General features: G+C 47.6%; 1 protein-coding gene across 2 annotated transcripts in view; it reads right to left on the bottom strand.

Annotated features, from left to right (window-relative positions):
* Positions 1 to 11,899: 11,899 nt before the first annotated feature.
* The window catches only part of MED8 (mediator complex subunit 8), a 30,186-nt gene continuing 18,178 nt past the window's right edge, over positions 11,900 to 23,907 (bottom strand). For both annotated transcript variants that reach the window (XM_005307107.5, XM_065553690.1), the window contains exons 6-7: positions 19,306 to 19,554; positions 11,900 to 16,521 (exon numbers count right to left, since the gene is read on the bottom strand). In XM_005307107.5, coding sequence (XP_005307164.1) covers positions 16,457 to 16,521; positions 19,306 to 19,554 — 314 coding nt within the window. In that variant the 3' untranslated portion in view covers positions 11,900 to 16,456. The remainder of the gene's footprint in view (positions 16,522 to 19,305; positions 19,555 to 23,907) is intronic.

A 23,907-nucleotide genomic window follows, 5' to 3' on the forward strand; every position in this document is an offset into this window, starting at 1 on the left:
CCAGAAAGTCAGAGTTTTACCGCCAGGACCTAGAACAGAGCGTTCATGACCACAGCGATTACCAAGAAAAGGCAAGTTTTGCTAGTAAGACCTTCTAATGTGGCCCAGGTCTGAGGCTGAAGACAGCCAGGAACAGCTCCAAGAAGGGGAACGCCCCAATCATTTCAATGGGGTATTAAAATTGCAACCAAAGTTGGTAATATCAGCGTGAATACCAAACTAGTGTGTTCACCCCTTGATCTGAAATCATCTCCCAAGCTGCCCAACCCCCTAGCTCCCTCCTTACGGTGCAGTCATGTGGGGTCAGTGCCTGGATCAAAAGCAGACACATTTTGGGGAGCGCGTACGCCGAGCAGACCAGCTCCTCTGAGGGCTGCTCTGCAGGGAGGAAATGTCCACTGTATCTGAAGCTGATGCAGGATTTCCATGGACCCAGCAGAACCTAGGAGCCCCGAGGCAGAACCGAGGCGCTGGCATCCAGAGAGGGGCAGGGGAATTCACTGGAGTCTGGCTGAACGAGCTGCTGTTCTCTGCGGGACAGAGGGACCCATTGTCACAGCAGAGGACTGTGCTGGCAGAGAGGCCACACAAATCTGGAATTGTTTCTCAGCCCCCAGCTGGTCTGGGCTTTGGCCTCCTTGCATTTCTGAATGCTGAGCATAGAAGCGGCCTGGAGCATTGCCGAAGTGACTGTTACACTTGTTAAGGGCCAGTGCCTTTTCCAAGGACATTCTGGCCATCGCCCCAGCACACATGTCCTCTTCTGAGATCCTTCGAAAGCCCAACTAGCAGCAGAGACCTGCCCCGAGCTCCTGGGGTGAGTGGGGAGGAAGAGACACTCAAACTGCTTCCCAGAATGTATGAGAAGAAAAAACGGTTACTCACCTTTTGCAACGGTTGTTCTTTGAGATGTGTTACTCATGTCCATTCCATTGTAGGTGTGTGTGCTCACCATGGGCACCGGTGCTGGAAGTTTTTCCCTCAGTGGTTTCCGTAGGGGACCGGCTCTGGCGCCATCTGGAGTAGCGTGTGTATCTGTCAGTATAAGGGGCACAGCTGGCTCCCACCTCCCTCAGTTCCTCCTTGCCGGAACTCCGACAGAGGGGAAGGAGGGTGGGTCATGGAATGGACATGAGCAATACATCTTGAAGAACACCAATTATGGAAGGTGAGTAACCGTTTTTCTTCTTCAAGGGCTTGCTCATGTCCATTCCATTGTAGGTGACTCCCAAGCAGTACACCTCCAGAGGTGGGTAGGAGTTCATGGATGTGTCGATTGCAACACAGCTTTGCCAAATCCAGCGCCACCCCTGGCTTGCTGGGTGATGGCGTAATGCATCGTGAAGGTGTGTACCAACAACCACGTCGCAGCTCTGCAGATGTCCTGGATGGAGACAAGGGCCAGAAATGTGGCTGACGATACCTGAGCTCTCGTGGAGTGAGCAGTTATTATTGGTGGGGCGTCACTGTTATGGATGCAGGTGGTGATCCAGGGACCTTTCTGGCCAGGGGTTTGAATCCCTTCCAGATACGGCACTTTTCAGGAATGTGGGACTCACCCAGACTCTTCAAACAACTAAGATGTGGATCGCTGACTGGCATGGGCTTCTTACAGCAATCCAAGCCCGGGGGACTATGAATAACTAAGTATACTAACACTATTAGGAACTACAAAAACAACAAGGAGTCTGGTGGCACCTTAAAGACTAACGGATTTATTTGGGCATAAGAGATCTGACAAATTCAGACTCCGAGCCTCTGTAGGAATTGTTGCAGGACCGTCCTTTTCAAAAGTATTTTCTACCATAAGAATGACACTCTCACACTGACAACCCCCTCTGGCCAAAGTCCCAAGCAGCCAACCAAAAGGGGAAAAAAGAGGAAACTGGAAATTAATAAAATACAATAAATAAATAAACATGTCAATCACACAAACCTTCCCTCAAGCAGGGTCTTTACAAAAAAGCAGGCAAGCCAGAGACCACATGAAATCCACTAGGAACTTTGCTGTTGCTATCATCTTGCTGTGGTAGATGCTCAGATACTATGGCAATGGACCCCAGGATAAACCCCAAAGAGAGAGAGAGAATAATAATATTACCCTAAAACATGGCCAAGTTAATTGCTGCAAGAGCTGTAACTTTTCATTTCCTTTAGGGTGCTTACATCTCACCCTGGGCACTGCATTAATGTTGTTTACACCAAATTTCCTTTAAAAAAAGAAAACCAAGCTGCTCCCCCATACACATTAACACACTGCCCTTTAGCCCAGAGCTCTCGGAGATACACAGGGTCACCCATTCAACGTGATCACAGAGGTAGTTATTAATGATGGTGCAGAACTTCATCAAAACCAAGGCTCATGGATGTAGCTGGAACTCTGCATCACCATAGGTAGCCGTAAACGTACTGAGAAATCACATCCATCCAAGGTGCTTTCATGGCCTCCAGCACTGTAGTGTGTAAACACCTCCTGATTTCTAATGAGCAAGCTTGTCTGTCAGGGGACTAGCTGCTAGCTAAGTGAGCACTAGCCTCCTGTCCCTTGATCACCCTTCCCCTGTGTGTTAATAAGGGGGCAAGGCTGACATAGGGGAGAAGGGCTTAGAAGCCAGACACTGAGGCCTGCTCTACACTAGAAAATTAAGCCAGCTTAACGACGGTGCTCAGGGATGAGAAAAATCCACTCCCAAGCAGCGGGGTTAAACCGACCTAATCCCCAGTGGAGGCAGCGCTAGGTAGATAGAAGAATTCTTCCGTCAACCTAGCTACCCCTCTTGAGGAGCTGGGTTACCTATGCCGACAGGAGAACCCCTATTGTCTGTACTGAAGCACTGCAGTGGTGTGGCTGTAGCATTTCAAGTGTAGACAAGCTCCAAGTGAGCAAGAAGGAGCTAGCACCTAGGGGAGTTTGAGAGGCAGTTTGTAGGAGGGAGACAAGAATAAAATCACATGGTTCCAAAAGACCACATTGCCTATGCTACGCCTAGTTCCTCCATCTGCACCTGCATCCAGACAGAGAACCCTCAGTCCAGGCCCTGGTGTGGATTTGCACGGACTGGGGCCTGTGTTTCCCCGTCACAGAAAGCCAGGTTGGGGGCACTGTCCGGTGTGGGAGATGCCTACGGGTAGAGTCCCTCAAGAAGCAGGTGGGAGAGCTGCCGAAGTAGGTGCTACACCGAGGAGCATCCATGCACAGGAGGAAGCCGTTGAAAATACGCACATGGAGATCTCCAAGGCTGAGGAAGCAATGCAGCTGCAGAGGGCTGCAGGAGCGCCACCAGGGCAGGAGGAAACGGCTCCAGCACAGGGCGGAATCTGGCAGCAGATTATTTCTGGCAGCAAGCAGTGCTGCACCTCTGCTCCCAACCCACCCTCCCTATAGATAAAACCTGTATGCTGCCCTGGCATCCGGGGTGAGGAACCTCCCCGAAAGGTGGAGGAGAAGCCGCGTACCCCCATGGGCGCACCCCCAAGAGGATCATGGCCACCTCTCCCAGGAGGAAACAAAGGGTGGTGGTGGTTGGTGACTCCCTTCTAAGGGGGAAGTGAGGCATTCAGCTGCCAGCCTGACACACCATATCCTGGAAGGGCCCATATCTGAGGATCGTCCGGCCCTCTGACTACCACTGCTCGTCCACATGGGCACTAAAGGTCCTGCAGGGTGTGACCCTGAGCAGATCAGATGGGACTACAGGGCTCTGGGAGCAAGGGAGTTGGTGGTGCAGGTGGCGTTGTCATCAACCCTTCCCATCAAGAGTAGCGGCCCAGGCAGAGCCAGACACACCCTGGAAACGAACGCACGGCTGGTGTCGCTTGGGCTTTGGCTTCCTCAACCAGGAGAGGCTGTTCTGGGAAGGGCTGCTGAGCAGAAATGGGATCTGCCTGTCAAGGAAGGGGAAGAATATCTGGATACAGACTGGCTAACCAGTGAGGCAGCCTTTGAACTAAGGCCTGGTCTACACTACAGAGGTAGGGTGACGTAAGGCAGCTTGAGTCAATCTAGCTCTGTAAGCATCTACACTACAATGTAGCTCCCGCCAATGTAAGTCGCCTGTGTAGACACTGCGTTACTTACATCGCCTGTTGCCAGGCGGGGCTGCAGCCAGAGCCCCCCCATGTGGCACTGGCAGCCTGAGCCTGGGCGGCCTCCTGGTTAGGGATGTGGGGAGGAGAGCCCGAGCCCAGGCTGCCTCCCAGTGAGGGATTGGGGGGGGAGGAGAGCCTGAGCCCGGGCGGCAGGGCTCTGGGGGAGGGATGGGGGGCGGAAAGGAGAGCCTGAGTCCGGGCGGCAGGGCTCTGGGGGAGGGATGGGGGGCGGAAAGGAGAGCCTGAGCCCGGGCGGCAGGGCTCTGGGGGAGGGATGGGGGGGAGGAAGGAGAGCCTGACCCCGGGCGGCAGGGCTTTGGGGAAGGGATTGGGGGGGGGGGAAGGAGAGTCTGACCCTGGGCAGCAGGGTTCTGGGTGAGGGATTTGGGGGGGGGGGGGGGAGAAGGAGAGCCTGACCCCGGGTGGTAGGGCTCTGGGGGAGGAATTGGGTGGGGGGGGGGAAGGAGAGTCTGACCCCGGGCGGCAGGGCTCTGGGTGAGGGATTTGGGGGGGGGGGGGAGAAGGAGAGCCTGACCCCGGGCGGCAGGGCTCTGGGGATGGGATTGGGAGGGGGGGGAAGGAGAGTCTGACCCCGGGTGGCAGGGTTCTGGGTGAGGGATTTGGGGGCGGGGAGAAGGAGAGCCTGACCCCGGGTAGCAGGGCTCTGGGGGAGGACGCGCACCGCTGACAGAAACAGCATAGTGTGGACGTTAAAAATCAAATTAATTACTCCAGTGGCTGTATGTCGACTTAAGTTGACTTAATTTTGCACCGTAGAAATGCTCTTAGTTTGATGGGGGCAGGAGACAAAGGCCCACAGATACGTCCAAAACACAATGAGCTGGGTGAACGGTCAGAATCTGGGGGGCAGATGGACAATCATAGCAGGGTCAAAGGAGAGACAGAAGGGAATGTAGGAGGGAAATCTAATGAACATCTTATCTGTTTGTAGACTAACGCAAGAAGTTCGGGGAATTCACTAGTATTTCTAGTTCTTCCTGTTAAGAGTCACAGTTACAACAGAACTGGTATCACAGAGACTCAGTGAGATAATTCACATGACTAGAATATTAGTATATTATATTAGGGTACAGGCTGTTCAGGAAGAACAGGCAAGGAAAAAACAGATGAGGTGTTGTCTTGTATGGCAAAGTTGTCTTCACTTGGACTAAGGTCGAAATAGAAGTGGGAGGCAGCCCTGTTGAAAGTCTCTGGGTAAGGATAGAAAGGATAAAAAAACCACAAGGGTGATGTCATGGTAGGAGTCTGTTACAGACCACCTGACCAGGAAGAAGAGGTGGATGAAGCTTTTTTTAAAACAACTAACAAAATCATCCAAGAAGTAGTGACAGGGGACTTCAACTTACCCAGACATCTGCTGGGAAATGATAGAGTGCATGATCCTAAGAAACGGTAGGAGGGAAAACAAGCAGAATAAAGACATTAGACTTCAAGAAGGGAGACTTTAGCAAACTCAGAGAATTGGTAGGCAAGATCCTGTGGGAAGCAAGTCTAAGGGGAAAAAAGAGTTCAGGAAACTTGGCAGTTTTTTTTTTTTAAAAAGAGACATTATTAAGGGCACAAGAGCAAACTATCCCAGTGCATAGGAAAGATAGGAAGTAAGGTATGTGACCATCCTGGTTTAACCAGGAGATCTTCAATGACCTGAAAGGGAAAAAATGTCGTACAAAAAGTGGAAACTAGGTCAAATTACAAAGGGAACATAAAAAAACCCAAGACAAGCATGTAGGGACAATATTAGAAAGGCCAAGGCACAACACAAGATTGCACTAGCCAGGGACATAAAAGGTAACAAGAAAACATCTTACAAATACATGAGAAGCAAGAGGAAGACCAAGGACAGGGTAGGCCTGTTACTCAATAAGGGAAAGACAACAGAAATTCAGCAATGGTGGAAGTGTTAAATGCCTTTTTTGTTTCAGTTTTCACCAAAAAGATTAACAGTGATTAGATGACTAATGTAGTGAACATCAGTGTAAATGGGGCAGGATCTGAGGTCAAAGTAGGGAAAGAATGAGTTAAGAATTACTTAGACAAGTTAGATGTCTTCAAATGGGCAGGCCCTGACAAAATATAACCTAGAATACTTAAGGAACTGGTTGAAGAAATCTCTGAGCCATTAGCAATTATCTTTGAGACCCCAGAGGATTGGCAAAGAGCAATATAATACCCATCTATAGAAACAGGAATAAAAGTAACCCAGGGAATTACAGACCAGTCATCTTAACTTTGGTACCCAGAAAGATAAGGGAGCAAATAAACAATCAGGGTGTAAGCACCTTGAAGATAGTTAGTAACAATCAACATGGATTTGTCAAAAACAAATTATGTCAAACCAACCGAATATCCTTCTTTGATTGGGTAACAATCCTTGTGGCTAGGAGGGAAACACTAGATGTGATATAGCTCAACTTTAGTAAGCCTTTTAATACTGTCTCATAGGACCTTCTCATAAGCAAACTAGGGAAATACAGCCTAGATGAACCTATAACAGGTGGGTGCACAGATGATTGGAAAACCATACTCAGAAAGTAGTTATCAATGGCTCACAGTCAAACTGGAAGGGCATATTGAGTGGGGTCCTGCAGGGATCTGTCCTGTGTCCGGTTCTATTCAGTATTTTCATAAAAGATTTGGATAATGGCACAGAAAGCACATTTATAAAGTTTGTGGATGATACCAAGTTGAGAGGGGTTGCAAGCACTTGGAAGGACAGGATTAGAATTCATAATGATCTTACAAATTGGAAAAATGGTTTGAAATACATAAGATTGCAATTCAATAAGGACAAATGTAAAGTACTACACTTGGGAAGGAATAATCAATTTCACAAATACAAAATGGGAAATGACTGCCTAAGAAGGTGTACTACAGAAAAGGTTCAGGGGTTATAATGGATCACAAACTAAATCTGAGTCAACAAAGTAACACTGTTGCAAAATAAGTGAACATCATTCTGGGATGTATTAGCAAGACCCAATAGGGAATTCTTCCTCTATACTCAGCACTGATAAGGCTTCTGTTGGAGTACTGTATCCAGTTCTGGGTACCATACTTCAGGAAAGATGTGGACCAACTGGAGAGAGTTCAGAGGAGAGCAGCAAAAATGATTAAACATCTAGAAAACACAACCTATGAGGAAAGATTGAAAAAAATGGGTTTATTTAGTCTGGAGAAGACTGAGGGGGAGGGACATCATAACAGTCATCAAGTATGTAAAAGATTATTATAAAGAAGAGGGTGATAAATTGTTCTCCTGATGCACTGAGGATAGGACAAGAAGTAATCGGCTTAAATTGCAGCAAGGGAGATTTAGGTTAGACATTAGGAAAAAATTCCTAATCGCAAGGGTAGTTAAGCACTGGAACTAGGGTGACCAGATGTCCTGATAAAATCGGGACCGTCCTGATTTTGAGCTGTTTGTCCCGCGTCCTGACCGATCTCTGGTCGGGACGCAATTTTTGTCCCGATATTTTGCACTGGCTTTTTTTTGCTCTCGGCCGGCCGGCAGCACTCAACTTATTTTTTTTTTGCCCCCACCGGTGTCCCGATATTTTCTTCGTCTCATCTGGTCACCCTAACTGGAACAAATTACCGAGGGAGGTTGTGGAATCCCCGTTCGCTGGAGGTTTTAAAGAGCAGGTTAGACAAACACTGGTCAGGGATGGTCTAGATAATACTTGGCCCTGCCTCACTACAGGGGACTGGACCACATGTGGGGTGACCAGGTGTCCGTTGAAAAGGGACCCTGGTGGCTCCGGTCAGCAAAAGTCCGGTTGACGGTACTGCGGAGCTAAGGCAGGCTAGTCCCTACCTGTCCTGGCTCCACGCTGCATTCTGCTGGCCGCTTCTGGGGCACAGTGTGGTCCATGGTGCCAGGACAGGAAGGAAGCTTGCCTTAGCCCCCCCACTGTGCTGCTGACCGGGAACCGCCAGAGGTAAGCCCATGCCCCAACCCCCTGCCCTGAGCCCCCCCGTACCCAGAACCCCCTCCTGCACCCCAAGCCCTCATCCCTGACCCCACCCCAGAGCCTACACCCCCAGCTGGAGCCCTCACCATCCTGCACCCCAACCCTCTGTCCGAGTCCAGAGCCCCCTCCCACACCCTGAACCCCTCTGCCCCACCCCCAGCCTGGAGCCCCCTCCTGCACCCCAAGCCCCTCATCCCTGGCCCCACTCAAGCCCACACCCCCAGATGGAGCACTTACCCTCCCTGCACCCCAACCCCCTGCCTCAATCAGCAGCCCCCTCCCGCACCCTGAACCCCTCATCCCAGAGCCCACACCCCAGAGCCCACACCCCTAGATAGAGCCCTTACCTCCTCCCACACCCCAAGCCCCTGCCTCAGCCCAGTGAAAGTGAATGAGGGTGTGGGAGGGCAAGCCACAGAGGAAAGGGGAATGTAGTGAGCAGGGGTGGGGGGGGAGCAGGGCCTCAGGGAAGGGGTGGGACAGGGGCATGGCCTTGGGGAAGGGGCGGGGCTAGGGTGTTTGGTTTTGTGGGATTAGAAAGTTGGCACCCCTAACCACATGACCTATTGAGATTCCTTCCAGTCCTACAATTCTCATAGACTCATAGACTTTAAGGTCAGAAGGGACCATTATGATCATCTGGTCTGACCCCCTGCACGCTGCAGGCCATAAAACCGTCCCCGCCCCTTCCCTGGACTCTGCTGCTGAAGTCCCCAATCCTGTTATTAGTGACCTCAATCGGCAGAGACCCTCCTGCTAGAGATCCCTGCCCCATGCTGCGGAGGAAGGCGAAAAACCTCCAGAGGCTCAGGAGTCTATTTACTCTTACAACACTCCTGTGAGATATGGAAGTGCCTTTATCCCCATTTTACAGATCACCGAGGCAGAGAGAGGCTCAGTGCCAGATTTTTACAGGTATCGATTTGCCGAGGGATGCAGCTAGGTACTCAGTGGAATTTTCAGAAGCAGCCAGGTGCCTCTCTGCATCCTTAGCGAACTAAATACCTTTAAAAACCTGTTGCTAGGTGACTTGCCAAAGTCTCACAGTGAGTCTGTGCAGAACAGGGAACTGAAGCTAGGTCCCCCAAGTCCCAGGCTAGCACTCCAACCACTGGGCCCTTCTGCCTCTCCATGTCCCTCACTTCTCCTACCTGACGTTTTTGTCTAAGGCGCACTCTTCCCAGAGCTACAAGCAACTTGTTCTTCATGAGCACTAAGTTCAGGTCCAGCTGCTTTGGGAGTGATCTGAATGCAAAACCAAGCTCAACATTTCTATAAAGTGTGCGCAGAGCTTACTCTCAACACAACCTCAGTCCAAACCCCAGGGCACATCTGCCTTTGGATCCAGAGCATACATGGGACACCTCAGTCAGAAAAGTCATGTCATTGAAGTAAGTGCCTCCAGCTATGGCTACTGTTCAAATACAAGTCAGTGGCACAGACTGAGCCAGCAAGCCTCAAGTCATGGCTTTGGTTAGGTACAGAAAACATATACTCCCTAACAGGTTCCTTCCCCGGCTTCTCTCTCCCCGTATCTGAAGAGTCTGCTAAACTCCCCTGCTGTAGAGAGCTCTGGGCTGCGTTAGCACATGCAGATAGTTGAAAATCCATCACTAGATGGAACGGTAGAATGGTTAATACAGATGTGAAAAAGGCAGAAGCAATCAATAAATGATTCTGTTCTGTATTTGGGAAAAAGCCAATCATGTAGTCCTATCGTACGATCACAAAACTTTCCACTCCAATAGGAACTCGGGAGGATGTTAAACAGCTACTAAATTTAGACATTTAAAGTGGGTGGCTCAAAGTGACATGATTTGGCCACTGAACCTGAGCAGCACCTACGTAGTAAGAGTGCAGAGAATGTATGTTGTATATGTTATTTTGGGAAGTTCTATGGCCTGTGCTATACAGAAGGTCAGACTAGAGGATCACAGTGGTTCCTTCTGGCCTTGGAATCTATAAATCAGCAGGTCCAGATAACTTGCACCCAAGAGTTTTAAGAGAGCTGGCTGCCCAGCTCACTGGTCTGTTAATGAGGATTTTCAATAAGTCTTGAAACACTGGGGAAGTTCCACAAAATTGGAAGAAAGCTAATGTTGTGCCAGGTCTGTCATTATAGGTCTGTCAGATTGGTATCAAGCCTGTGCAAAATAATGGAGTGGATGATAGGGGACTCAATTAATAAAGAATTAAAGGAGGGTAATATAATTAATGCCAGTCAACACAGATTTATGGAAAATAGAGCTTGTCAGAATAACCGATATCTTTTTTTGGATGAGATTACAAGTTTGTTTGATAAAGGTAATGGTGTTGATGTTATATAATTAGACTTATGTAAGGCACCTTACTTTGTACGGTACATTTTGAACTAGAATGATGCAAAACTAACATGGCACTCAAATGGATTAAAAACTGACTAACCAATAGGTCACAAAAAGCCAATGCGGCCACAAAGGCAAATGGCCTCCTGGGATGTACTAATAGGAGTGTTGTATGTAAGACCACAGGAGGTAAGTGTTCCCCTCTACCTGGTGCTGGTAAGGCTTTAGCTGGAGTGTCATGTCCAGTTTTGGGAACCACACTTTGAGAAAGATGTGGACGAACTGCAGAGAGTCCAGAGGAGAGCAACACAAATGGTAAGTAGTTTAGAAAACATGACCTGTGAGGAAAGATTGAAAGAAATAGGCATGTTTTTGGCAAGAGAAGACTCAGGGGGAGAATTTATAAAAGTCTTCAATTATGCAAAAGGTTGTTATAAAGAGGACTATGATCAATTGTTCTCCATGTCTACTGAGGATAGGACAAGAAATAATTGGTTTAGTTTGCAGCAGGGGAAATTTAGGTTGGATATTAGGAAAAGATTTTGAACTATGAGGATACTTAAGCACTAGAGCACGTTACCTACAGAGGCTGTGGAAGAGAAAATTACTGATGTTATAACAACAGGAGCTTCTTTAAAATGTATGGTCCCTATCTGTAATCCCCCGTGGGTATGCATGTGGTCCATGCACCTGTACTCAGAGAACTTTGAAAGCAGTGTTCATTGGTCCACGCACACGCCCTTGCTCACCTTGTGCCTCCAAGGAGATAAAAGGGCAAAGTGGACTAGCCACCTGTCCAGTTCCTTCTCTACTGCAAATCCAATGATGCAAAGCAGAGGGAAAGGAGGGTGGGTAGTGGAATACAGATAGGGACCACACAGCTCAAAGAACCTCCACTTACTATAAGGTAAGTAACTTTCTCTTCTTCTCTGAGGGGTGGACCCTATATGACCTCCATTGTGGGGACTGACAAGCAGTCAGGATGCAAATGCTATGAAACTTTGTCTCCATGGAGTGTGATGTAAGGTGGATCCACCATCAGTGCTCCAAGATCACTCACTGCTGGAATGATTAATAATCTTTGAAATTATTAATATGGAAAACCACTAATTTAACCATTGCGGCAGGGCACTGCAAGAGAAGCCCTTAATCAGCTCCTGCCACTCCAGGGCTGGGTGAACTGCCCTGTGTTTGCCCGGTAACTGACCACACCTGCCGCCTCATTAGCAGGAACTAGAAGGCTGGAAGGAAGTGAGAGAAAGGGTGTGTGTGTGTGTGGAGACTAGGAGTGGGAGGTCAGGCTCAGAGGGAGTAGACGCCTCCTAGTCTGCTGCTGGCCAGGCTTGTGGTAGGCCAAGCAGCTGTAAAGCCTGTATATAGCTGGAAAGGGATCACAAATAAAGAACACAGGTGTTGCACCAGACTGAAGTGCCCCTGATTCATGGAGGAGAGGGCCCAAGGGGCCGAATCCAGAGGGGCGCAGTGTGTACCCCATTACAACCATAAATTCCTTTATTAAATCCAAAAAAACTTATACAATTACTCTAAACATGCCTAAAAAGCCTAAACAATAAGCAATGCATCCAAACAGTAACAAAACATGTATAAGCATTTGATCAAGATACTTACAAATGGGCTACAAGCAAGGAGTGCTTAGACCCATATTGGTCGGCTCCGGCTTGGTCAGGCAGGTATTAGCAATGAACCCTTTAAGAATTTACTATTTATATCTTATAAAACAAGTTATGTCACTGCCAATTACTGATTTCAGCAAAAGACAATTGGAGACAGTTCACCCTTATTTCCAGCCTTAATCCAGGTAAGATTTACAACCTCCTTTCTTTCCCAGGCCTTTCCTCCCTCCTTCTTGCTGTCCAACAGTTTTCCCATTGCACCTGGGTTCACACAAGCATTAACACTGGTATGTGGGCTGGGGAAGGGAAGGGTTGGCTCATTTAAAGACAGATTCTCTTCGTTTTATTTAAGTCATCTACAGCTTCCCCTATTGGTCAGAGGCCTTCTGTTTAGAAACTTCCCTTTATCTCACTAGTTGTTCTTTGAACCAGACGTCCTCCCTACATTAGTCCTCCTGGCCTTATCACTTAACTTAAGCTAACTTTATTTTTTTAATTTTGTACTTATCCTACACCCACCTCCTGGCTGAGGTTATGGCTACCAGGAATGCAACTGTCATAGACAGGCGAGACACGGAACATGTAGACAGCGGTTCCAAGGGCGGCTTTGTGAGCACCGAAAGAACAAGGGCGTAGGTCCCATTGAGGAGCAGGGTTCCTTACTGGCAGAAAGGTTCTAACTCAGCCATTCCAGAATCAGGCAGTCAGCGGGTGAGCAAAAATTGAGTTCCCATATGAAGGTGGGTGGTATGCACTGATTGGTGCCAGGTCAACTCATAAAGAGCTGATGGAAAGACCAGCTGCTTTGAGGGACAGAAGATGGACAAGAATAAGGGGAATACCTGCAGCTTCTGGGGATATAAGTTGTTGTTGTGCCCAGACAGAGAAACACTTCCACTTGGCTAAGTAGCCTTTCCTAGTGGAATCTTTTCAACTATTAGTAAGGATGCTTTGCATGGCTTCAGAGCAGAAATGTTCTAGAGTTGATGCCCATCCAAAAAAACATGCCTGAGATGGAATGCTTCGGGGTTGGAATGCTTGATTCTGCCCTTCCCCTAGGTCAGGCTATCGGAAAAGGGCTGAATATTGATCGATGACTAAGATGACAGGAGTACGAGACTCGGGAATCAAAACTGTCTGGTCTAGTTGGGGGCGATGATGATGACTCGTATCTTGTCCTGATGAATCTTCCGCAAGACTCAAGATAGGAGTGGTAAGGGAGGGAAGGCCTAGTTCAGGTGATCTGACCACAGAAGGAGAGTGTCACCCTACGAATGAAGCCCTAGGGCGCCTCTGGAGCACTATATGTTACACTTCCTGGTTGTTTGAGAGATGAACAGGTCTGTGGTGGGGGTTCTCCATACAGCAAAAATACTGTTTATCACGGAGTCGTGTAGCTCCCACTCACGGTTGATAGCAAAGTGTCTGCTGAACGTGACCATCAGCTCATTTTGATTCCCTGCAAGGTAAGCTGCCGAAAGCCTGATCTGATTGCTGATGCACCAGTTCCATGGATTGACTGCTTCTGCACACGGGGATGGATCTCACTGCTCCCTGCTTGTTGGTGTAAAAGATGGTTGTCATATTAGTCGATATTACCAAGACACGGGGACATTGTATGAACAGGAGAAAGGCTTCCACAATTCCATAATGTTCATATACATCCTGGTCTCTCGGGATGTCCAAGTGTCCTGTGCTGTATGACTGTCCATCTGGGCACCCCAGCCTAAGAGGGAGACATCTGTAATGATCACTGTGCCTGGTGAGGGGGAAAGGAAGGGACACCTATGCATGTTTGGTGGGATCCTTCACCACAGTAGAGATGATTACTATGGTGGGAATATTACTCTTGTGTTCATGGACAGTTTGTTTGATGAGTACACTGTCTGAAGCCATGCCTGTAGGCAGCAAGATAGAGTCTGTCAAACGATGTGATGCAAGTGCATGAAGCCGTATGTGCCAAGAGAGAGAAATTTTGGTTGATGTTCAAGGGTTGTTCGTGACCTGATCCATAAGGTCATTCATTGCTTGGAACCTGTCCACTGGCAGGTAAGCCCTTGCCGTGACTGAATTTAGTTACACCTTGACAAAGTCTAAAGTCTGTGTTGATATTAGGCTGGCAGACACTGCCTTCAAAATTCCCCAACTCTGGGTGCATGGAGCGCATGTGTACCCACAGTGAAATACACAGAAAGGCCAGCACTTGAAGAAGAATCTCTGTTATTGGATAGAAGAGTACAAGGAAACAATGGGACAACAGGACTCAGCACACCAACAGCCTAACCTTAGTTAATTTTTTTGTAGGCCTCATGGTAAAGGAGCTTTAAGGAGGCATTTATAGGAGGATAATGAGGGGAGCTCCTCCTAAGCCTGAGAGGCAGCATAGGAGAAAGCATGAATATGCGTGTTTGAAAATCAGAATGGATATAAGCAGGGCAAGACAGCATTTGTCAAGGCCAGACAGAAAGATGTGGCAATAATCAAGAGAACGTGGATGACAGTTTTAGCTCTTTGGGTGGACAGAAAAAGGCCTTGCAGAATCCGGATGCAAGGACTTAGACAGGGGTTTGAGTCAAAGATGATGTCCAGGTAATGGGCCCAAGTGACAGGCGGGCGGATGGTGGTGTCACAGAATCATAGAATATCAGGGTTGGAAGGGACCTCAGGAGGTCATCTAGTCCAACCCCCTGCTCAAAGCAGGACCAATTCCCAACTAAATCCATAGTGATCAAGTAAGCAGGTAGTGAGGAGGACATGGGGGGAAGGTCAGGAGCTGTTTTAGCCATGTTGAGCTTGAGCTGATGGCTAGACATCCACGAGGAGCTGTCAGAGACAGGCCAAGATTTTAAGTCTGGACAGAAGGAGACATGCCTGGAGCAAAGGTAGATCTGAGAGTCATCAGCATCCAGCTGGTAGTTGAACTTGTATTTGTGGATGAGATTACCCTGTATAGATGTGTAGAGGGAGAACAGGACCAAGGACAGAGCCATATGGAGCCACCATATAATGTTGGAGTGCAGATGAGGATCCCCCTCCAAAGGACATGTTGAATGTGTGACTAAAGACGTAGGAGGAGAACCAGGAAGGGGCAAAATCACCAAAGCCAAGGGAGGACAGGATTTCCAAAAGAAGAGCATGGTTGATGGTGCCAAAGGTGGCTGACAGATTGAGGAGCTTTGTCTAGGAAGAGGTTATTCGAGACCATGGCAAGAGTGCTTTCAGTGGAGTGTAAGGGCAGAAGCCAGATTGGAGAGGGCCTAGGATGGAACTCCAGACAGCAAGCTCTACACTTTGTGTTAGGAGGACAGACGAGATGATCAACAGTGGTCCCTGCTGGCCTTGATAATCTATTATTTTAGACAGTGTGTTCAATGAGCTTTGTAGATGGAAGGGAGATGGGGCAGTAGTTGGAGAGACAAGTGGGGTCAAGCGAGGGTTTTTTAAAATAGGAAAGACTAAAGCATGTTTGTATTGCGAGAGGAAAGAGCACGAGGAGAGTGAGAAATTACAGAGAATAGTGAAAGTTGGTGCGAGGGAGATCAGGAGATGGGATGGGATCAGGGCAAGTGGAGACATGAGATAACAGAACATCTGTGCTTCTGTTCCTGCAGCTCCCTCTGCTGTGACCCTCACAGCATGGCATCTTGAAGGGTGGTACAGGGTTACTCATTTTCCCCTTGGATGGATTTTTTTTCATTCTAGGACTGGTGCCTGGGGAATAGCTATTCTGAGTTTTACAGTAAATAAAAATTCTGCTGCTCATGGCAGGGAGTGCTGTGTCCAGGTGAAACCCAACAGCAACTCCTGGATTCAACCTCCGTATCAGTATTCAATAGAGAACAAGATGCCATATAAATGGCCAGCTCCATGCCATGTTTAGAGGCAGAGCTGTTCTACAGCCATTCCCAAAGGGAAATGAGGATCAGGCTGCGAGGCTCCTTGGGACCTGACACACAGCCAACAGTGGTCACGCTTGGCATAGTACAGGGTCTTTATTCAACAATGGGAGGCAGGGGAAAGGGAGGGGGCAGTGCAACCTTCATGCACCTCCTTACACAGAAGCCAGGAGAAGAGTTTTCTCTGAAGCTGTTCAGGTTCTGCATTTGGATGAACGAAGAGTATGGGCCCCTCCACGCCAGACCAGGTGGGAGACAGGCTTTCCCTTGTCTGGGGAGCTCCCACCCCAAGCACGTGGCCACCAGCAGCTATGCACAAACCCTCCAGCACTGAATAAAACCAGATGGAGGAGACAGCCTGGAGCTCACAGGAGGGGAGAGCCCACCCAGAAATCTCTCTGCTGAGGATGATGAGTGGAGGCTTGAGGGGATCTGACAGGCATGGAAGGAAATCCTGGAGTGGCAATTGGCAGGAACAATGCTAGTGTCGTGTGGTCAGCCAGGACGAGGCTCCTCTCTGCTCATCTCTGGTATGGATGCATTGAGGCAGATTTGATGTTGGTTTTTATGCCACTGGGTATCTTACCTAGAGAAGAAAAAGGAGTCGTGCAGTCACTTGATAAGAGAAAGGGTACGTGCAGGACAGCACAACATCAGTGCAGAAACAGCCCTATTGGGAGCCATCCAGTCCCAACCCCAGGCTCCAGGGCAGGATGGTTAGAACATAAGAATGGACACACTGGGTCAGAATAATGGTCCATCTAGCCCAGTATCCTGTCGGCCAACAGTGGCCAGTGCCAGGTGCTTCAGAGGGAATGAACAGGACAAGGCAATTATCAAGTGATCCTCTCCTGTCATAGAATCATAGAATATCAGGGTTGGAAGGGACCTCAAGAGGTCATCTAATCCAAGCCCCTCCTCAAAGCAGGACCAATTCCAAACTAAATCATCCCAGCCAGGGCTTTGTCAAGCCGGGCCTTAAAAACCTCCAAGGAAGGAGACTCCACCACCTCCCTCGGTAACGCATTCCAGTGCTTCACCACCCTCCTAGTGAAACAGTGTTTCCTAATATCCAACCTGGACCTCCCCCACTGCAACTTGAGACCATTGCTCCTTGTTCTGTCATCCAGTTCCAGCTTCTGTCCCATCCTAAATAAACCCTTCCTCTCTCCTTCCTGGTTACACCCATCATCACGTTTGCAGGCAGGTAGGTTTGCTACCATTGGTCATTATTTTGGCCAAGCCATACATTATAATTTGCTCCGCTATAGCCACTTCACAAGGATCTCAGAGCATTAACAACTAACACTACACTGGGTCTTCCTCAATGTTAATTTAGGGTTAAAGCTGCTGCTCAAAGGTATTTTCCAACAACACTACCAGTGCACATCCAGGAACTCATTAGTAGGCAGAGTTACATCCACACTAGCCTCAACTAACACCTCCTTCCCCAGACGTTATTCCCATCATCCCTGGATTCTGTGGCAGCTTCAAGAATAATTTAAGAAAATTGAGATTTTTAGTGAATTAAATAGGACCATGAGTAATTCAGTCAGCTCAGCTTTCCTTATGATATTTAATTCAGTGGTTTCTGGGCTGCCCTGAATTCAGTGTTGTGTGCTACAGAACTCTGTATTGACACTACATTGTCGTTTCATTGCAGAAGCTGTGGGTAGAAGTGGAGGTTTTGGCAGCTGGGCCCCCCACACCCTTGGAGTGGGAGCGTTTGGAGAAACACATTAACTGGAGGTTTCTGCTAACAGGACCAACCATGAAATCGCTAACAATGCTGACATTTACATTGTCATTGTCAGGGTCCATAATTATCACCCCACTGAGATAAATGAGGCCATTCTACCTCTCTGGGCCATTGTTTCAGGCTGTTTGCTGACCCCGGCAGACACCACTGCACTGGGTATGCTGGGTTATATTTCAAAGGATTCCTTCACAACCATAAAGGCTAGAAATGTGTCTTTTGAATAAAGCTGAGTTTTTGGAGGACACTTATGCATCACAAATCCATGGGCCTGGAATGGATCCTAACACCAAACTTAGCCAGGGTCTGCATCTATGTAACACTTTCTGCTTTGAGCATTCACAGCACTCACGTTCTATTGCTCGGAGTCACGCCCATGGAGCGTCTTACCGCTGACTTCAGCATTTCTGGCTAGTAACCAATATGACAATCAAGGTCCAGACACCCCCGGGGAAGAACGGGAGTGAGCCACTGATTTACAGAACACGAATACAGCATGCAAAGTATATTGAGTAACATCTTGCATCACAGCTTGTCATGTTCTGAGCGTGATGGCCATAATGAAATAGGTATACAGACTGGTTATGAATCTAAGTATTTTTAGCTATAGAAAAATTTGCTAATAACCCGTACTACAACTTCAACTCCACCTCACAGCAAGGAAGGGTACCTCCTAAGGCAAGAGCCTCCATATAATCATCATTGTCCAGCCCAGGAACAGATAATGATGAAAGATGATAGTTAATGGGGAGACATTGAGACATCCCCTGCTATCACCTCAAGAGGGAATTTCCCCAATCTGAATAACCACAAGTCACCATGGTTTTGGGGGAGATCCCTTTAAAAAGGAGGCTTTCATCCAGAAACCGAGGGACACCTCTAGGCAGGAAGCTGTCAGTGAATGCCAGATTCCACCTTTGTACTAGAGAATATAGGTTCGTTTCACCGTTTGTGTCCCTTTGTTGACTCCAGCTCTGAGTTATTTTATGTCAGTTTGGATCGTATTGTGGGTTAACCTAGATCCCCAAGATACCGCAGTCTACTCAGCTACACCCTGGTGTCCTCCACAACTCCACACCCTGGCACTTATTGTAACTCCGTGAGTACGGTTATTCAGCCAGGTTTAAAGTTGTGGGAGTATCAGAGCCACGACAAACTGAATTCTTCTGTTAGGAAAACAGCATCAAATGGAAATAAGATGCAAACAGTGAGGGTAAGTAACCTCTGGAACGTGTTCCCAAGGGACATACGCAAGTTCTCCATCACCTGGTGTCTCATGACAGGGAGTTTCTGTCTAAACCATCTGCTCTAGCTCAGCCACAGGGCACTGGGCTGGAGACAGGAGTCTCTGGCCTGTGCTATACAGGAGCTCAGACTAGATGGTCACAATGGTCATTTTCAGCCTGAACACCATGAATCTGTGAACAGTTCTGTAATATCTGGATTTTAATAAGGAGAGGTGTCCCTCAAAGCCAGGTTTCCCCAGCTCCATACTGCGTATCCCTCTGCTCTCCCTGGCAGCACAGAGAGCGTGGTGCTTGGGGTAGGACAGCTGGCCTTGATGTCCCTCTTTTTCTCTCCACACACCAAGCACTCTTAGGCATTCTTATTTACCTGGCTGGCCTGCCTGTGACATCTGCACTCCTCCAAGCATTGGCTGCTGTTGGCTAGAAGCACTTGACATCTGGACCTGCTGGATGCCTGAAGCCCCTGCTATGATGGCACCAGCACCTGGCTGACTTGCTTGGACAGGTCCCCCTGAGCCTGGAGGCCTCCGGTTCGACAGCCCTTTTCCAAATGCCACGGCTGCCACCAGTGCATTGGTATCAGCAGGGTTGAAAGTCTGCTTGTTTTGCCGTAAACCTGCAGGGAAAGAGAAAATTTCTGGAGCATTTCAACAGCCAAGCCCATTGGACACTTCCCAGGAGACAACCTGGGCTCACTACTGTCCTGTGTCTGTAACGATGAACTTGGTGTGGATACCAGTAGATGAAATAGAATAAGGATGGGCCAGCGTGCTAGTGGCACTCAGGAGACTGAGGCTCTACACCCACCAAGGACTCCTTGTGTGACCTTGTGCAAGTCTTGCCTCAGTTCCCAATCTGTAAAACGGGGACAATAGCCCTGCCCTGCCGCACCAGGGTGTATGATGGTAAATTCACTAAAGACTGTGAGGTGCTCAGACACTATGGGACATCTACGATACATCCATGAGGCCCCTTTCTCCAAGATGCCATGCTGTGGACTGGCAGGTAGCTATGGAATAAGATGGCCCAGCCTACCCGGGCTGTTGGAAAATCAAACCTACTTTCAAGAACTGAACATACATGGTTTCAGGTAACAGGGTCATGCTGTGCATGATCAGTCCATGTTGGCCATGGATACTGGAAATACCCAAGATCTGATTTTAAAAACAGTAGACTTCACGTAGAGATAAAAACTAAATTTCCCTGTGCTAATTTCCCCCTACTGTTACTCATACCTTCTTGTCAATTGTTTGAAATGGGCCACCCTGATTACCACTACAAAAGTGATTTTTCCTCCTATTGATAATAGCTCACTTCCACTTTTAATTCAATTGTCTCTTTAGAACTGACCCCCCACTTGGTAAGGCAACTCCCATCTTTTCATGTATAGTTTGAAATGGGCCACTCTGATTACCACTACAAAATTTGTTAGTCTCTAAGGTACATATTCTGCCTACTGTATTTTCCACTCCATGCATCTGTAATAGGCAGAATATATATACACAGCACATTTATTTGGGCATAAGGTGCCACAAGTACTCCTCGTTGTTGTAATTTTAGACCTGAGACTCCTAATGGCTATAAAATGGTTATTTGCCTGTTCAGGAACTGCTGCCTTTCATCATGTGTTGCACATGTCCATTCCACTTCAGGGTGAGCACATGTGTTCAAGTGCACCAAAGCCAGAGCTCTTTTTCTCATACCAGTACCCGTCAAGCAGTGCATGCACTATCCACATGCTTGTGTTGCTAGCCAATGGTATAAAGGGGTAGAGCTGACCTGACCTTCCCTCAGTTCCTTCTTACTGGAAAATAGTAAGTTGGAGTCTAATATAGAAGGGAGGAGGGTGGGTCAGGGAATAGATGTGTGCAATACAGCTCAAAGAACAATAGTTACAGAACAGGTGAGTAACTGTTTTTTTTTTCTTCTTCAAGTGATTGCTCATGTCCATTCCACTTCAGGTGCAGTGCAGCAAAGAGGAAGGTTTCAGAGTCTATTTGAACAAGAACTGCAATACAACTTGTCCAGATCTGGCATCTTCCCTTGATGCTTGGAAAATACTATGACTCGGGTACATATTTTCACGTCCAGGTTGCAGCCCTGAAAATGTCACTTATGGGCACCTTACCCAAGGAATGCAGCTGATGCTGCTTGAGCTCTTGTAGAAATGAAGGTTACCCACTTGTAACTGGAGTTCTTCAAGATGGACTCTGCATATTGCCACTCATGGGATATGTTGAGTGATCTGGGGCATGACTAGCTCTTTATGGACAAGGCTAGCCCATTTAGTCAATTTTATATATTGTCTTTAGGAAACTACAAAGGTTATTGAGATTCGCAGTGTTAAGAGGAAACCACACAACAAAGGCGCTGCCATCTGGGAACTGGTTATCCTAAGAGCTTTGATTTCTTAGATCAGTGGAAATTATACCAGAGCTAAAACAGAGAATTCAGCTGAGTGAAGCCAATGTTTGTTTCTACTTGAGTACATACCTGCTAAACCATAGCACACATGCTACAATCCTCTGACAGACCCTGCTCAGGGAAGCTCAGGCTTCACCATGATGAGAGTGGGTCCCCCCACCTCTTACTGTAATAGTTACATCGGACGCCTCCACAACAGGTTGGGGAGCGTGTCAACAATCTACTACTATGAATATGTATTTGGCATTTAAACTTAATGGAAACTATGGGATATTACATGCATTGTTTTCACTTATCTGTATCCTGTTCTAATGTAATGGCAAACATTTACATTGTCATACCTCTGCAACTAAATAAGTGAGAAAGAAGCCTTGTGTAATGCAAACAAAGAATTTTAGCAGGAAAGTACTAATTAGTGTGCATTTGAAGGCAAGTGGTAATTGTGTGTGATAATCAGAGATCCAAGACCCTAAATAGACTCTGGGTGGTGACCCTGTCAGTTTGCTTTCTGTAAGAAGAAGCTATAAGTATGGATTCAGGGAAAAATTCTGCATCTCTGGATGCAAAGCCGGGATCCCAGATAATCTGGTACCTTGAAAAGACTGTTGGGAAACTGGCAGTTTGTTACATCGCTGCCATCATTTGGAATTACCAGACTGTGATTCACCTGTACATAGATTTAACCTGCTTTAACATCTCAATAACTCTCATTTCCTTTTCTTAGCTAATAAACCTTTTGTTAGTTTACTACAGAACTGGCTACTAGTGTTGTCTTTAGTGAGGCATCTAGAAAGCAACATGACCTGGGTGAGTGACTGGTCTCTTGGGACTGGGAGTAACCTGGAATAGTGTGTGATTTTTGGTATGAATGCCCATTTATCACTAAGTTTCAGAGTAGCAGCCGTGTTAGTCTGTATCCGCAAAAAGAACAGGAGTACTTGTGGCACTTTAATAAATTTGTTAGTCTCTAAGTGCCACAAGTACTCCTGTTCTTTTTGCATTTATCACTAAGTCCAGTTTGTCTGGATAACAAGACAGACTGGAGCGTCTCAAGGGGACTGTCAGACTCCATGGAAAGACTGTAATAGCAATCCAGTAGTTCACATTTAGTACCGACTTGGTGAAATCTAATTACAGAACATGCCACCAGTTTGGGATATCTGCCCTGAGATAGGCAGTAGGTACTTACGGCTGTGAGCAGTGGTCACTCTAATTTTTCCCACCCATGTGAGAAATTAATTTTGTTATGTCCACCAATATGGAGGTGACGTGTGACACATCACCTCCATATTGGTGCACTTAACAAAATTAATGTGGAGGGGTGGGGCCAAGGGGTTCGGAGTGTGGGAGGGGGCTCAGGGCTGGGGCAGAGGGTTGTGGGGTGGGGCCGCGAATGAGGGGATTGGGGTGCAGGAGGTGGCTAGGGCAAAAAGTTGGGGTGTGGAGGCTGTGGGCTCTGGGCCGAGCTGGGGGAGGGGCTGCTTTCCCTGGAAGCTCTGGCGGGGCAGGGCTGGACCAGGGGAGGGGCGCCTCCCCCCGGCTGCGGCACTTCCGGCAGGCCTGGGCCGGGAAAGGGGCTCCTTTCTCCAGCAGCTCCGGAGGGGCTGGACTGGGGGATCTGTGCGTCCCTAAATAGCCAGCTGCATGGCCGCGCAACTTACAGGGAACTTAGGTTGTGAGCCACTCCAGGCAGCATGACAAAGACTATGTGAGATACAACTGAGGTCGGAATCTGAAGCAGAGAGAAAGATTAAATTAGTCTTTCTTGGAGACCCTATAGGTGTCTTCGGAGGTGGAGCTAAGAAGTCAGATGATCTTCATGAAGACCGATGCAAAAAATTAATTTAGTTTCTCCGTGATGGCCTTATTGTCCTTTTACTTTGTTGTTTAGCCACAGTGGCACTTTTTTTGTTCTCTTACTATGTTCTGTAATTTGGGGTATACATTTAAGCTGAGCCTCTAATATGGTGTCTTTAAGAAGTGTCCATGCAGCTTACAGGGATTTCACTTTTAGCACTGTACCTTTAAATTTCAAAAAAAGAAGAACAGGAGGACTTGTGGCACCTTAGAGACTAACAAATTTATTAGAGCATAAGCTTTCGTGGACTACAGCCCACTTCTTCGGATGCATATAGAATGGAACATATATTGAGGAGATATATATACACACATACAGAGAGCATAAACAGGTGGGAGTTGTCTTACCACCTCTGAGAGGCCAATTAATTAAGAGAAAAAAAACTTTTGAAGTGATAATCAAGCTAGCCGAGTACAGACAGACAGTTAGATAACAAGTGTGAGAATACTTACAAGGGGAGATAGATTTAATGTTTGTAATGGCTCAACCATTCCCAGTCCTTATTTAAACCGGAGTTGATTGTGTCTAGTTTGCATATCAATTCTAGCTCAGCAGTTTCTCGTTGGAGTCTGTTTTTGAAGTTTTTCTGTTGTAATATAGCCACCCGCAGGTCTGTCACTGAATGACCAGACAGGTTAAAGTGTTCTCCCACTGGTTTTTGAGTATTTTGATTCCTGATGTCAGATT

The sequence above is a fragment of the Chrysemys picta genome, chromosome 8 (assembly GCF_011386835.1).
Source record: "Chrysemys picta bellii isolate R12L10 chromosome 8, ASM1138683v2, whole genome shotgun sequence".
NCBI lineage: Eukaryota > Metazoa > Chordata > Testudines > Emydidae > Chrysemys > Chrysemys picta.